The following is a 13,624-nucleotide window of genomic DNA, read 5'->3' on the forward strand; positions in this document are numbered from 1 at the left end:
TGCAAGGCTGTGGGAGCCCAGGGAGAGCAGGCTCTGTCTGAGCCCGGTGGATCCAGCCTGAGAGAGGAGGAAAAGAGTGGAGAACCAACTGCCAGTTACAGCTCCCCCATTCTCTGCCCCAGCTGGCACTGGTACCCAAAGAACCAAACCCAGGTGGGGACAGCCAGCATACAGTGTGCTCCAGGCACCTCCTGTCCCTGCAGCGTAGGGGGCTGGCTAGGCACTCTCTGGCCCCCTGGGGTCTTCCCCCCACAGCAGGGGACTCCCCTGGAGGGAGCTTCGGAGAAAGTTTCTGCTTCCTTTGCATTTCCTGAGTGATTCTCAGGCTGTGGAACCTGCCCTACAGTATCGACTGTGGCCTTGACCTTCGAGATCGCGCGGCCTGTGTCCAGGCTGAGAGTCAGCCAGTTAGCGCAGGAGCACTGCATGGCCCTGACCATGGTCATTGCCTGATACGTCTACCCCAGGAACCTTGTGAGCCAACCTTTTAATCATTTTCTCGTTTGCTGAACCAGTGAGGTGCTCTACCATCAACAGTCCTGGGTGAGCTGTGATTTCTGCAGTGCACAGAGGTTTGTGAGAAATCTGGATTGTAAACACTGCTCCTTGCAGGCGGCTCTACCAGGGGCCCTGGTTTCTGTTCTGCACCACTTCTTTTTTTGGTCTGGCTTTCTGGAGCTGGGCTACTTCACAGTGCTACCATGCATTACGCGCCTGACGCATCAGAGCAAACAGCCCAAATTCTTCTTCTATGAAATCTTCTTCAGTAAAGGGGCCATGCATGCTTCTAATGGCCAAAGCTTTGCATCAGTTTTTCCTTAGTATCTTTCTTATGATTTATTTCTGCTTGGAACGGAATATGCGCTGAGAGTTTTGCATTACACTCTTGGGCTGAACTTCACTGCACTCGGTACTGGGATTCGATGCCAAAAAATGCAGGGAGAAAGGGCACCCAAGAAAAACAAGCGAGTTAAAGAAAAATAATTCATTCCAAGATTACAAAAACAAACAAGAAAGAACAAGTAGCAAATTGCTCCCCACCACATGTAAGGGTGTTTTTAGAGGATAATCCTGGTGGCTTTGTAGGGAACAATGTAATAAACAGCGTCTGAGATGAATAAACTGCTCAAGGGAAACCCAGACATTCACTGCAACTCAGGGCCATTTCCTGCGTGCAGCCTGTACCACACGGCATGGAAATAAACGACTGCTGATCTGTAATCAACCAGAACACGCCAGGCGGAAAAAAGGGCAGTGTCGCTTGTTTTCTTGGATTTCCCTGGGGCTGTGAGTAAAGACTGAATGACCGATCAAGGGCTCGTCTCAAGCCTTGGAGTGAAAGAGTGATGGACACACATCAGTTAAAGCTGGTGAAGCAGTGATGTACGGGGGCTGTTTGGGTTGGTTTATTTAAACTGTGACTGAATGAAGTTCTGCTCTTCGACAGGAGTTCCTGGAAGCACTGACGTACGGACACGTTTTCAGCTCCCCTGTAAGGCAACGGGATGGAAGGATACACTCCAAGTTAAGCAAGTGCTTACCTGCTTTCCTGAATCAAGGCCTCTATTAGTGCTGGGGCTAAAAGAACTAGTGTTCCCGAGTTCCAGGAACCCAGCTATGCAATCAAGAGAGGACGCTGTGGCTTCATGCAGCTAAGCAAGCTACTCAAGCAGAAAGTAAATTCCAGGCAGTGGGATGGACGCGAGAAGCTGCCGACTCTGGGACACAGAAATGAGAGAAGCAGCCAGGGAGGGGTTGAAAAGTTCCCATGAGGAAGCCTCCCAACGTGCTTGAAGCAAGAGATGATCACGTCCAAGCAGGACCTTCGCATCACTACTTCTAAGAGCCTGGCAGTGCGATAGCTCCCCAAATACTGGCCCAAGGGGTCCTGGCCCTCCGCTTGGCTCGGCTACTCCTGGGAGCAAATCCCTCAGGCACGCCGCAGACTTGGCTTAACTCACAAACCTCGTGTGAACCTGCCACCATGTAAAGAGTTTGGGGAATTAAAAGCAAAGCTTTAGATTCTGAAACAGCAGCAGGGTTTAGTCCTCAGTAGCAGTCATAATAAACAGCATGGAACCGGCACTGGATCGGGTTCTATTCCTAGCTCTGCCACTGAGCTTAGACAAGCCTCTGTCCTGCTCTGTGCCTCAGTTTCCTCACCTGTAAAATGGAGCTAATTATGTAACTATCTCCATGGCAAGGTGCTTTGAGATCCATGGATGAAAGTGCTATTCAAAAGCAAAGTATTGGCCTCCACATTGCTGATCCCCAGCATTCAAATATCATGAGGTAGCCCCACCCACTCCCAAAATCAGGAGATTGGCCTAAAAATCCTGATTTTAAAATAATAAAGGTGTGTGTCCTGGATGTGGAGCTTTGGGGGGTGGGGTGGGGTGGATATCACATTTTCAAGCTTCTCTCCACAACCACAGGGAAGAGAAACTTAAAACCACAAGTGAAGCTGAGACTCCCCAGGATACAATCACTTTTTACTTATTAATTTACCCAGAGTAAGTATTAATACTGGGGGGGGGGGGACACAGCTGTGCATATCTATCAGTGTTATAGAGGGCGAACAATTTATGAGTTTACCCTGTATAAGCTTTATACAGTGTAAAATGGATTTATTTGGGGTTTGGACCCCATTGGGAGTTGTGTATCTGAGTGCTGGAGACAGGAGCACTTCTAAAGCTGTTTTCAGTTAAGCCTGCAGCTTGTGGGGGACGTGGTTCAGACTTGGATCTGTGTTTGCAGCAGGCAAGCGTGTCTGGCTCAAACAAGGCAGGGAACTGAAGTCCCAACCTGGCAGGGAAAACAGGCTCAGAGGCAGTCCCGGCACATCAGGTGGCAGTCCCAAAGGGGTTTCTGTGACCCAGCTCATCACAGGGGTGTTGACCATTGTAGCAGTGGAGATATGTCTGCAGATTTGACATCTTTTGTTCTGGCAGGGTCTGGTGTCTCTTTGAGTTGTGTGTCTTGGTCTGTGGGGAGCTTGCTTCTAATGATGAGCTTGGCGAGGCGGGGGGGCGGGGGGGTTGTTTAATGGCCAGAAGAGGGGGTTCAGGAAAGATTTCTTTCAGGATGGGGTCCCCATCAAGTATGGGTGGTAGTTCTTTGATGATACCCCGAAAGAACCTGCCTCAATACAGGAAAAACAACCACCCATTGACTGCATACCCCTAGTTATCACCTGTCACCCCACTCTGGAACCCATATGGGGTGACAGGTGATAACTAGGGGTATGCAGTCAATGGGTTGCTGTTTTTCCTGTACTGAGGCAGGTTCTCTCGGGGTAAGTGGGTGGCCCGTTCCATGATATGATCTACTTCACTGATGTGAAGGCAGTTTTAAGCATGTTAAAGGTGTTTATCCTGGACTTTCTCTTCGGAGCATATTCTGTGTGCCTGTGTGTTTGGGGTGGTTATTGGATCTGTGAAGGTCCATGTGATGATCTGTGAGATTCTTGCATATAACTGACAGTAGGATTCCATGGCTGAAGTTGATCATGGTTTCTGGAAAGCTGATACTGGTGTAGGACTGCTCTAGAAAGAGCTGGAGGGAAGGATGGTGGGTTTAAAGTTGTGGAGGAAATCTATAAGGGAGTTTAAATCGTCTGTCCAGAGGATGAAAGTATCATTGAGGTATCTCTGGTATTCAGTGGTTTTGTGCTCTGTTCTTCAAGACATTCTTCCTCAAGGTGGCCCATGAAGATGTTGGCATATTGGGGAGCCATCCTAGTACCCAGGGCTGTTCCCACGGTTTGTTGTTGAATGTATCATTGTTCTGGGCGAGGATGAAATGGATGAGTTTGGCAAGGTGTTTGGGGTGGAGATCTGAGCATTGTCCATTGTCTTGTAGATGTCTGAAGCAGGCTGCAACACCACACGATGAGGGATGTTGGTGTATAGGGAGGTGGCAACCTTTGGGGTTAAAGGTCCCTACTTCTGGTTTCCACCCACCAGGGAAGTTTTCTGGGAAGTCTGAGTAGAAACAGCTTAGTTTCTGAGTAAGAAGACAGAAAATGACACATTCTTGGCTCCAGTACAGGCTTGCTGTGTGACGTTGGGAAGGACCATACCATAGACACACAAAGGGGCCAAATTAAGTTTGCATAGTCAGCTTTAATTCTGGCATTTCTGCACTTTTGAGTGCTTGACTTTCCTACCTCAAACCCTGGGGAGTGCTGCTCACACAAGGCAGAGAGAGTTTTCCCTTTGCTTCTAGCAGCAGAGGGGGCACCGAGATTTTCTTTTATCCCCTTTTTCATACAACACATAATGAAACTATGGAACTCACTGACACAGGACGTCAGTGAGGCCAAAAATTCTGCAAGGTTAAAAGAAATTGAACATTTATATGGAAAAACACGAATATCCAGGTTTCTAATTAATTCTGACAAATTTTGGAAGGGATTTAAAATCTCATGCTCGAGGCTTTAAGCCTCTCTCTGACTAGCAGAGATTTGGACGAAACCTTCATGAGGATCATCTGCTTGTTGTGTTGTTTATTGCACCTTCCCCTGAAGGCTCTGGTGTTGGCCACTCTCAGAAGCCAGAGACTGGGCTAGGTGGACCCTGGGCCTGATCCAGCCTGGCAATTCCAAGTCCCATGACTGTGTCAGATGCTACAGAGAGGGTGAGCTGTCTGAGCATGGAGACTGCAGTGAGGATGTTAGGGATACTGGGGATGTCTCTGGGTTTCGCCCCAATAAGAACCGGATTCAAGGCACCCAGGATGCTGGTTGTCCCACATTGCTGGAGCTTGGCGGTTGTTACTTTGTTCCCTTTGTACCCGCAGGACCAGGTGGATTTCATGTACCATGGAAACCAGCCCACTCCGTAGATCTCGTCTTCCCCCAGGACCCGGAGCGCTACCACATGCACCAGGGAAGCCATGGGCTGCCTCAGTCGAACTTACAGAGAGCGTCTGGGACGTGCAAAGGCAGAGATAGCCATGGGCCACCTGCATGGAATCTACCATCCATTGCTGGGGAGGCAAGAAGGGGAGGAGCCATGCGTGCGCCTGACCCAAGAGTGACTCCTTGGTTGTTCATAGGAACCCCCTACCCCCCCAAAACCAGGGATCCTGGGAGCAGGGGCTGTATGTAAAGTCCCCTCTGCCAGTAACCCCAACAGCCAGCCAGCCAGCAGACAAACCCCCCTGAGAGTTCCGGGGGGCGCAGGGAAAGCAAGACAAACACCTCGTTGCTTATCTGGAAAGAATCGACGCTGCCAAAATCCCATCCAGCTAAACAACAAAAAGAGCTTAAACGTGGAAAAACCCTGCAGAGGCTTCACTGACCAGAGCAAGCCATTGCCCCTGCTGAGCCAGGAAGGGCTGCAGCTGATGTCCCCTGGGGCTGACGTCACCCATTCACAGGCACTTCCTGGTCCTGTTGCTGGGATGAGGTCACACTGCCCAGCGTCTGGACGACTCAGGTCGTGCAGGAGAATGATGCAGATCTCCCCCAGCTAGGGCTAAGGTGAAGCCTGTTAGAGCAGGGGTAGGCAAACTTTTTTGGCCCGAGGGTATGGAAATTGTATAGCAGGCCATGAATGCTCACAAAATTGGGGTTGGGGCACAGGAGGGGGTGCGGGCTCTGGGGTGGGGTCAGAAATGAGTTCAGGGTGTGGGAGGGGGCTCTGGGCTGGGGTAGGGGGTTGGGGTGCAGGGGTGGGAGTGAGGGCTCCGGCTGGAGGTGCAGGTTCTGGGGTGGGGCTGGGGATGAGGGATTTGGGGTGTAGGAGGGTACTCCAGGTTGGGACTGAGGGGTTCAGAGGGCAGGAGGGGAATCAGAGCTGGGGCAGTGGGTTGGGGCATGGGGGGGGTGAGGGCTCTGGCTGGGGGTGCGGGCTCTGGGGTGGGGCTGGGGATGAGGGGTTTGGGGTGCAGGAGGTTGCTCTGGGCTGGGATCAAGGGGTTCAAAGGGTGGGAAGGGGATCAGGGCTGGGGTTGGGGCACGGAAGGGGCTCCGGGTGGTGCAAGCTCCGGGCGATGCAGGCTCCGGGCGGTGCTTACCTCAAGCAGCCCCCGGAAGCAGTATGTGCCCCCTCCGGCTCCTACGCAGAGGTGCGGCCAGGCGCCTCCGCGCACTGCCCTGCCTCCAGGCGCTGTCCTTGCAGCTCCCATTCCAATGGGAACTGCAGGGGTGGCGCTTGGGGTAGGGGCAGAGCATGGAGCCCCCTGGCTGCCCCTAAACGTAGGAGCCGGAGGGGGCACATGCCGCTGATTCCGGGAGCTGCGCGGTGTGGTGGCATGTGCACGCAGCGTAGCCCCCAACCCCACTCCCCAGCGGGAGCTCAAGGGCTGGATTAAACTGGCTGGCGGTGTGGCCCGTGGACCGTAGCTTGCCCACCCCTGTGTTAGAGTGTACAGCCAAGTGCCAAGGAGAGCAGTGTTCCTACTAGAATACTGCAGCCTGGCGTTTAAAGTGCTGTGGCATGACAGGCCAAACGCAGCAAAAAGTAGAGCTGCCAGCAAGGGACCTCACGCCTCGGAGCTTCTAGGAGAGACCCGCAGCAAACCTAACTCCTCCCAGGGTTCTCCAGGGCTCGGGAAAACCAGAGGTTTTGTAGTCCCATATTTTCCACGTACGCCATGTAGGACTCTCGGGAAGACAGCATTTCCCAGCACTCACTGCTCTTCGGGACAGGGAGAGCATAGCTGGGAATTATCTCCAGCCAGCCTTGTCCCCGAACTGGGAGAGAGGAGGGGGCTTCCCACCCACCCACCCTGTGGTGGAGCTCCAGCCTCCCGCCCTCAGAGCGGAATCAGCAGTCAGGGTTTTCCCCAAGCCACACAGCGCCTCCCTGAGTCCGCTTCCTCTCCCGCAGCGACTGCACCTGCCTGGCCCCCGGGGTCCTTCTTGGGCTCACGCGGTTTCACTTTCTAAAAAGGGCCAGTACAGTCGGCTACACGTGGCACGTACGTTGTTTAGGAAGCAGCGCAATGCAGGGCTTCTACTGGCCCTCTGATGAGGCCACCCCCTGACAGCGTGATCTTATTGAGGGAATACTTACTCTGCAGCCACCTGTCTTTTCTCAGCTTCATTTTTTCTCTTTTTGACAGAAGTGGTTTTTCTTCTACACCTGAAAAATAAAAACGCACGGCAGTCTGAGTGGTGCTTCCCTGCGCGGCTTTGCCAGGTCGCCCCCCCGGAGGTGCCAAGGGTGTGCTCGATGGATGTACTCAAACGTAACAGGCCAGACAATCTGCCATAAGAGTTCTGCTCATCCTTTGCCATGTGTGTAACTAAGGAAGCTGGAGAGGCTGGTGGGTGGCAATACAGCATCCTCTGAAACCATCATTCAGAAATTCATTACAATTGGTTTGAATGGACCTGACTGAAGGAGAGAGTATCAATGAGGGTCACAGTTTCAAAAAAGCATAGGGCCATATTTTTTAGTGCTGAGCACGCACCATCTGGAGTTCTCAGGAGCGCAGCACCCTGGAAGCGATGACAGTCCGGCCCTTCTTCGGGGGCCCACATGGGAAGAGAACTCTGGTGAAACCTTGACCCAATTGTGTGTGCTGAGCACTTAGCCTGCCGCCGGCCGGCATCAATGGGTGCAGCGGTGTCGAGTAGGATCGCCACCAGGGTCCGGGTTAGGCCCGGCTTTACTTCGCATTTGCACTCGTGGTCTAGAAAAAGCATGTGAACAGAGGGCTACTAATTGGGAGGGGTCACAAAGACCAGTAAGGACAGATTGCGAGGGAGCTGGAACCTTAGTTTCAGAACTGGAAATATACAAACTGATAGGCGGGGGAGAGCCAATGCGGGGGACACACAGCCAAAGGGCAGAGACACTGACGAAGCAGCAGCACTGAAGAGACCTTCAGGGATGTGAACAGCAAACCACAAATGAGCCTCTAGTAAGATGCAGCAGCAAGAGGGACTGTGCAGACAGAGGCACCCTGAGACTGCACCTGGTTAGTGTCGCCTTCAAACCCCAGGAAGAGCTCAACAAGTTATTCAGAGACGTGATAACCAGGCTACAAGGACTCACTCATAAGGAAACGCTGCAGACTCAGACTTAGCTTGGCTAAATGGGGAAGCACGAAAACGATGTGTAAGCACTTGAAGAGCATAAACAAGAAGGGAGGAGAGGAAAGGTCTAGGACTGCCAGAGGGGTATAATGAGCAGCAATGGGATTCATTCAGAGGGGAAACTGAGGTTGGCAAGCAAGAAGACTTCCTTAAAGCAAAGTCTACTACTGCTGTGGCATTAAAGTCTCCAAGGGAAGGGTGGAAGCCCTATTTCCTGAGACATCCAATCCTAGACTGGACTAAGCGCTCAGTAGTGTACTATAGGGAACAAACATGAGCTAGGGAGGGGGCAGCACATTACAGACACACAGGTTTATCCACTGCTCAGAGTTATGACACACATTAGGTAGCATGGCAAAAAATGAATTTGTAAGATGACTTGAGAGGGCCAGAAGTGTAATAATCCCCTAGAAACACACTCCCTGCTTGTCCTGGCCGGACACTACCAAAAGGATCTATCGATACATTTACACTGAGAAGGCAGCACGGCCCGGTGGCTGTGCCACTGGACTGGGAGTCCGGAGACCTTGTTAGATTCCCATCTCTATCGTGGACCTGCTGCGTGACCTTGGACAAGTTGCTTACCTCTGAGTGCCTGTTTCCCTCCCCCCAGCCTTGTCTGTCTTCTCCAGTTACACTGCGAGCTCTTTGGGAAAGGGACTGCCTCTCACTCGAGTCTAGGACAATGGGATCTTGGTGGCGGCACCGAGGCACTAATTAAGAACAATAATCTGTGTGCCGAGGAGTGAGGCCGACAGCCAGTCATCCAGCTGAAAATGAAAGTCTGCATTTTGAAGTCTAGTACTGCAGAAAACAAAACCATCTCAAGTGCTGTCTATTACAGGGACTGGAGAATTTTACCTTATGGTAAGAAAGGAAAACCTGACTGCAATCAACTTCCCACAAAACCAGCTACCATGCAGGTCTGTCCCAGGATGGAACTTAGCCCTGGGAATGTTGACGGAGGAAGAACTTGGCGTGCTGATGAGTTATTTGCTTCGGAAGTGTTTGCTGCCTCTCCCATGTAGAGGAACTATTCTTAAACGTGGAACAAATATATAACAGGAGATTTACAACCTCCCTCTTTCCCCAAAGATGGATCAAAGCAACAGGATTTCATAGAAACGTAGTAGGGTTCTGTCAACAATTCTCTGAAAGCTGATACAATTCACCAGAAGACAGTGTTGCTGCGGTTTTGTTTAAACCATCCTGTCGAATTCTAAGGCAGGGATATAATTTTAAACGAAATGTTATAGTGTAATGTACAGAATGTAACGATACCTTTTTCTATCAAGGCTTTCCAACAGGGGCTAGACTTTAAAAATAAACCCAGGCTTCTATAGAAAGAGGAAATAACTGTTTTGGTATTTCAGACTTTGACAACTTAAATCAGGCTTCAATTAGATCAGTTTTTTGTTTCCAAATTCCATTTTCCTGTGGCTAACACACAAACCAACCCCCCCCCCCCCCCCCGTTGCATTCACTGCAGTAACCGAAGACTGAGAAATAAAGCCCTCTCTGGACACTGCCGTGTGTTCACTGTGGTTAGGATCATACAGTGGTATTTGTCATGGCTGAAGAAGTTAGCATCAATGTCTTTGCCTCTTGACTAAAACACCCGATAAAGCTGTGACATTCCCCTGGGTACAATCTGGACTGCTGAACAGCTGTGTTCCCTCCATTCTCCAACCTGGGGTGCCTTTTACACTCCTCCGCTGCGAGAACAACCACTCCTGGCCCGCTCCCACACAGCCTCCAGCAAGTAAATCATTCCCAGCTGAGTTATCTACGCGTGTTCTAGCTAGCCACTCCTTACATTGCAAAGTGACACCAGCAACTTCCCAGTCCCAGACTGGTCCCCAGAAACGTGTGTATTGTACTGCCCAACTCTTTCCTTCCTGATGACCCTGAAAGTCCATCATTTCATTAATAGAAAATGATATGCACAAACCCCGTTATCTCAAATGAAGTTTCCCAAACACTTCAGTACAAACACATACTGGCTTAGATAAAACAATAAAAGAAGTTTAACTACAGAAAGTTAGATTTTAAGGGATTACAAGTAATGAGGCACAAAAGTCAGAATTGGTTACAAAGAAATAAAAAGGTAAAATGCAAACTAATACCTTACTTAACGAGTTAACTGAATTCAAAGCAAAAAGGTTTCTCTCATCACATGCTTACAGCAGTCTGGCTGGATTCCTTCAGCCAGAACCCCTCCCCCAGTTCAGTGATGCTTCCTTTGTCTTTCAAGTGTTGTTGATGCCATGAGTAGAAATGAGGGGAGAGAGGTAATCCGAGGAGTTTGCTCTCCTTTCTTACAGCATTTCTCTTCTTTGAGAATCATCTCCTGCTGGGGTTCAGGTGACAGCAAGCCTGTGGGATGGGAACCTCCAGCTGTTTCTTTACCAACATGTTAATTTCTCGCTCACACTCTTTTTCCTGACAAACAATGGCCGCTTAACCAGGTGATAGTCCATTTGATTATTCTGACACGTGGCCGAGGTGCTGGCTAGCCTTTTGTCTCTGGGGAACTAGTTTAAAGCTGTTTCCCTAGACTTGGAACATGTCTTCTACAGTAAAATTTTATAACTTTACATACAATGTTGCCGCACATATTTTACCAAGAGAACAATGTTCAGCAGATTATGAGTTTTCAAATGATACCTCACATAGCGTACTTTGTACAAAATTTATCACAGTCTTGTAAAAAGGATGAACATAAGGGTACAGACAGTCACAAAAGCGCACTGTGTTCATTTCTGGGTACACATTTAGCCCCTGGACCTCTACACACTAAAGTTCAGCATGTGACTAAAGCACATGAATAGCCCCATCGGCTTTTGTGGGGCTGCCTACGTGCATAAAGCCAAGCATGTGAATATTCCTACAGGATTGAGGCCTTGATCTGTGGTTTCTACTTATGCTCCCACTAACTGATTTCCAGACACTGCTTCCTTGCACTAAATACTTGGGACTGCAGCACCAGGGAAGCAAGAGTGAATCACTAGCACAGGATGGCATGTGAATAATAAAACATATCCCAACAATTGCTGAGCAACTGCCCAGACTTGACAAACATGCACTTAACATTCATTGCTGGCTAATACTGACTGAATGGTTCTGTATTCCAGTGGTGGTTTTTTCCTGTCTGAAAACACGTTCATTACTTCACTGGAAAACAGTGCCTGGTATGATCTGCTAATGAGAAAGACCACAACCAGCTGGCTAGCTCTAGTAATAACAGTAATTTAGATATGGATTGATTTTTGCCAAACTGAAGCAGAATATTTAAGGAAATGCAAAAACTGCCTGCTTGGCACAACCTTGAACCAGGCAGAATTATTGGGCTCCCTGCACAAAGTCCCAACAGGAAATTACTCACAGACTGGGGAGAGAATAATCCAATGGGCAGGGAGCGAAGTCTCTCTAAAGTGCTGAGGCTTTTTATCCTGAAATGTAAATACCTTAATTAGACAGAAACACAAGGAAGCCCACTGTGTTAGCGCCCCAGTAGATCCCAGAGCTAAACCACCACAGCCAGGTCACACAGCAGGGAGGGGTCCAGCCGCAATGGTAACTCCATCCCACTACACGCTCTGTATGCAGTTTGTGATTAGCAGGAATTTAAACTGTAGGGCCCCCGCCTGAAGCTGGACCCTTGCGCCCACATGGAGCCAGTAATGTCCACGGGAGAAATCGTCTGTTTATGCTGAACTGAAGGCAGGACAGGGACCTGGGAAGCCATCCTCTGAGCCATGCACGCACTTTGTGCCTGCCGTGAACTGGTGTGGGCGGGGCTCCTCCGAGCAGGGCGTGCACGCGTGTGTGTGTGTCTCACACACGCTGAGCCCGGTCAGTGTTAATACTCCCTGAACATAGGTATTCGAAGAGCGATCAGGTGTTAAAGGCTCACAGATCCAGACACAAGCCAGGAACTGCCAGTGTTAAAGGCTGCATGGGCAGGTACAAACAATTAAAATATAATAAAATACAACATTTTTCTGTCACTTTATCTGGCCACGTGTAGCGTCTTCTACTCCTGCGTGCTGCCCTGTGCAGGCCAGAGCTCACGAGAGTAATTTACGCGCGGGACAGGCAGTGAATGAGGCAGGGCTATTGTCAGCTGGGGCTGTCCTCTTCTGCTGGATGCCAAGGCATTTTGGGGGGCTGGAGAGACGGGGGAACATTTCTCTAGGTTTACTTCACTGAAACAGCTGCAACCTCTCTCCTGCACACTGTCCCCACCTCAGCACCTGTGCAGTGAATGGGGAATGTTCAGCATGACCACCAGGGCACAGAACAAGCAGGCGAGACAGCCTTGTATTCACCCCACCCCTGGTGTGCTGGAGCTCTGATCTCTATGGGGTGTGAGAAGAGGGAGTGGGACAGGCTCCACAGAGTCAAACCTGTGGCAGCTCTGACTTCAGGAGATCACATCTGGAGAAACGATTCACAAGAAGAGGGGAGAACGCAGGGATGTGCCAGAAGCCCTCAATCCTGCTGTGCCAGCAGGAATTGTCTGTCAGAACTGGCATCGTCTTGTTGCATCACCAGGTGGACCTCCAGTGCCCCCCGTCACTGTCTTGAGACTGACCCTGTGAGCAACAGCCCGCAGTCCACACTGCCATGTCCCCTTCGGATCCTCTCCCTGCCGGGAGATTCCCACCAGAGACAGACAGCCTCCTGCATTCCTGGAGGGTTACAGAAGATCCTGAGAATTCAAGAAAGTTCAAGGATCAGTAGCTGACTGTCTTACAAGGGCAGAATAAACCCCTGACACAAGCTGCTGGTTTGGGCAGTCTGCCTGGCCCTTCATAGGGCTGCTTGTTCTTGTTCTGTGTGGCTATTTCATTCCAGTCACATGTTGTTCTTTGGATACAGGTTTCCTCTTCCTCCCCATTTCAGAAAGGGGGATGTGGAGTCCGCTGTGCACACGCGGAGTGAACACTGGGGGGACAGCGCAGGGAGGTACGAGTCTGTGTACGCAGCAGAGGCATTCAGCCCAACTCTGCTGCACCGTCTCTCCAGCACCAGAGCGGGATAGTTCCCCCAGCCCCTCACCGCCCCACGCAGGTCCCCCTGGGCAGCGCTGTCACACTAACGCGCTCACACGCCCGCTCCCCAAAACGGCTTCCTTTGGGCGTGGATGCTGCGGTGCCTGGGGTAAAAGCAGGCAGGGCGAGGGGAATCACAAGGGGTGTGTCTCTATCTGCTCCTGGGGATCATGCTCAGAAGCCCGGCCTTACTCCTTTGTATCCTGCCAAACCAAGCTTGGCCCTAGAGCTAAATGCTGGCTATCTAGTCCCCTCTGTATTCCCACCACGCCCACCCCCAGGGCACCTGGCACACATGGGCATGCCAAGTCACAGAAAGTCTTCAGGGTCAGCTCTCCACCTGATCCCCGGGGAGTTGAGTGTGCACGTATGTTAGTGAGCAGCTCAAATCCAGGACTGAAGAGTTGGGCTTTGGATAAGCTTCGAGGAATTTGGAAGATTCTCCAGACCACCAGGGGTACCCCATCAAACCCCAAGAACCTCCTTCCCACTACACCCCGCCCGTACAACATTCCCC

General features: G+C 50.8%; 1 protein-coding gene across 2 annotated transcripts in view; it reads right to left on the reverse strand.

Annotated features, from left to right (window-relative positions):
• The window catches only part of SLX9 (SLX9 ribosome biogenesis factor), a 110,640-nt gene that overhangs the window by 12,529 nt on the left and 84,487 nt on the right, over positions 1–13,624 (reverse strand). The window contains exon 3 of one of the 2 annotated variants that reach the window (XM_074968192.1): positions 7,023–7,091. The exons of the other annotated variant lie outside the window; for it this stretch is intronic. Coding sequence (XP_074824293.1) covers positions 7,023–7,091 — 69 coding nt within the window. The remainder of the gene's footprint in view (positions 1–7,022; positions 7,092–13,624) is intronic. 2 annotated transcript variants of the gene reach the window in all.

This window comes from Natator depressus, chromosome 11 (assembly GCF_965152275.1).
Source record: "Natator depressus isolate rNatDep1 chromosome 11, rNatDep2.hap1, whole genome shotgun sequence".
In the NCBI taxonomy this organism is placed as follows: domain Eukaryota; kingdom Metazoa; phylum Chordata; order Testudines; family Cheloniidae; genus Natator; species Natator depressus.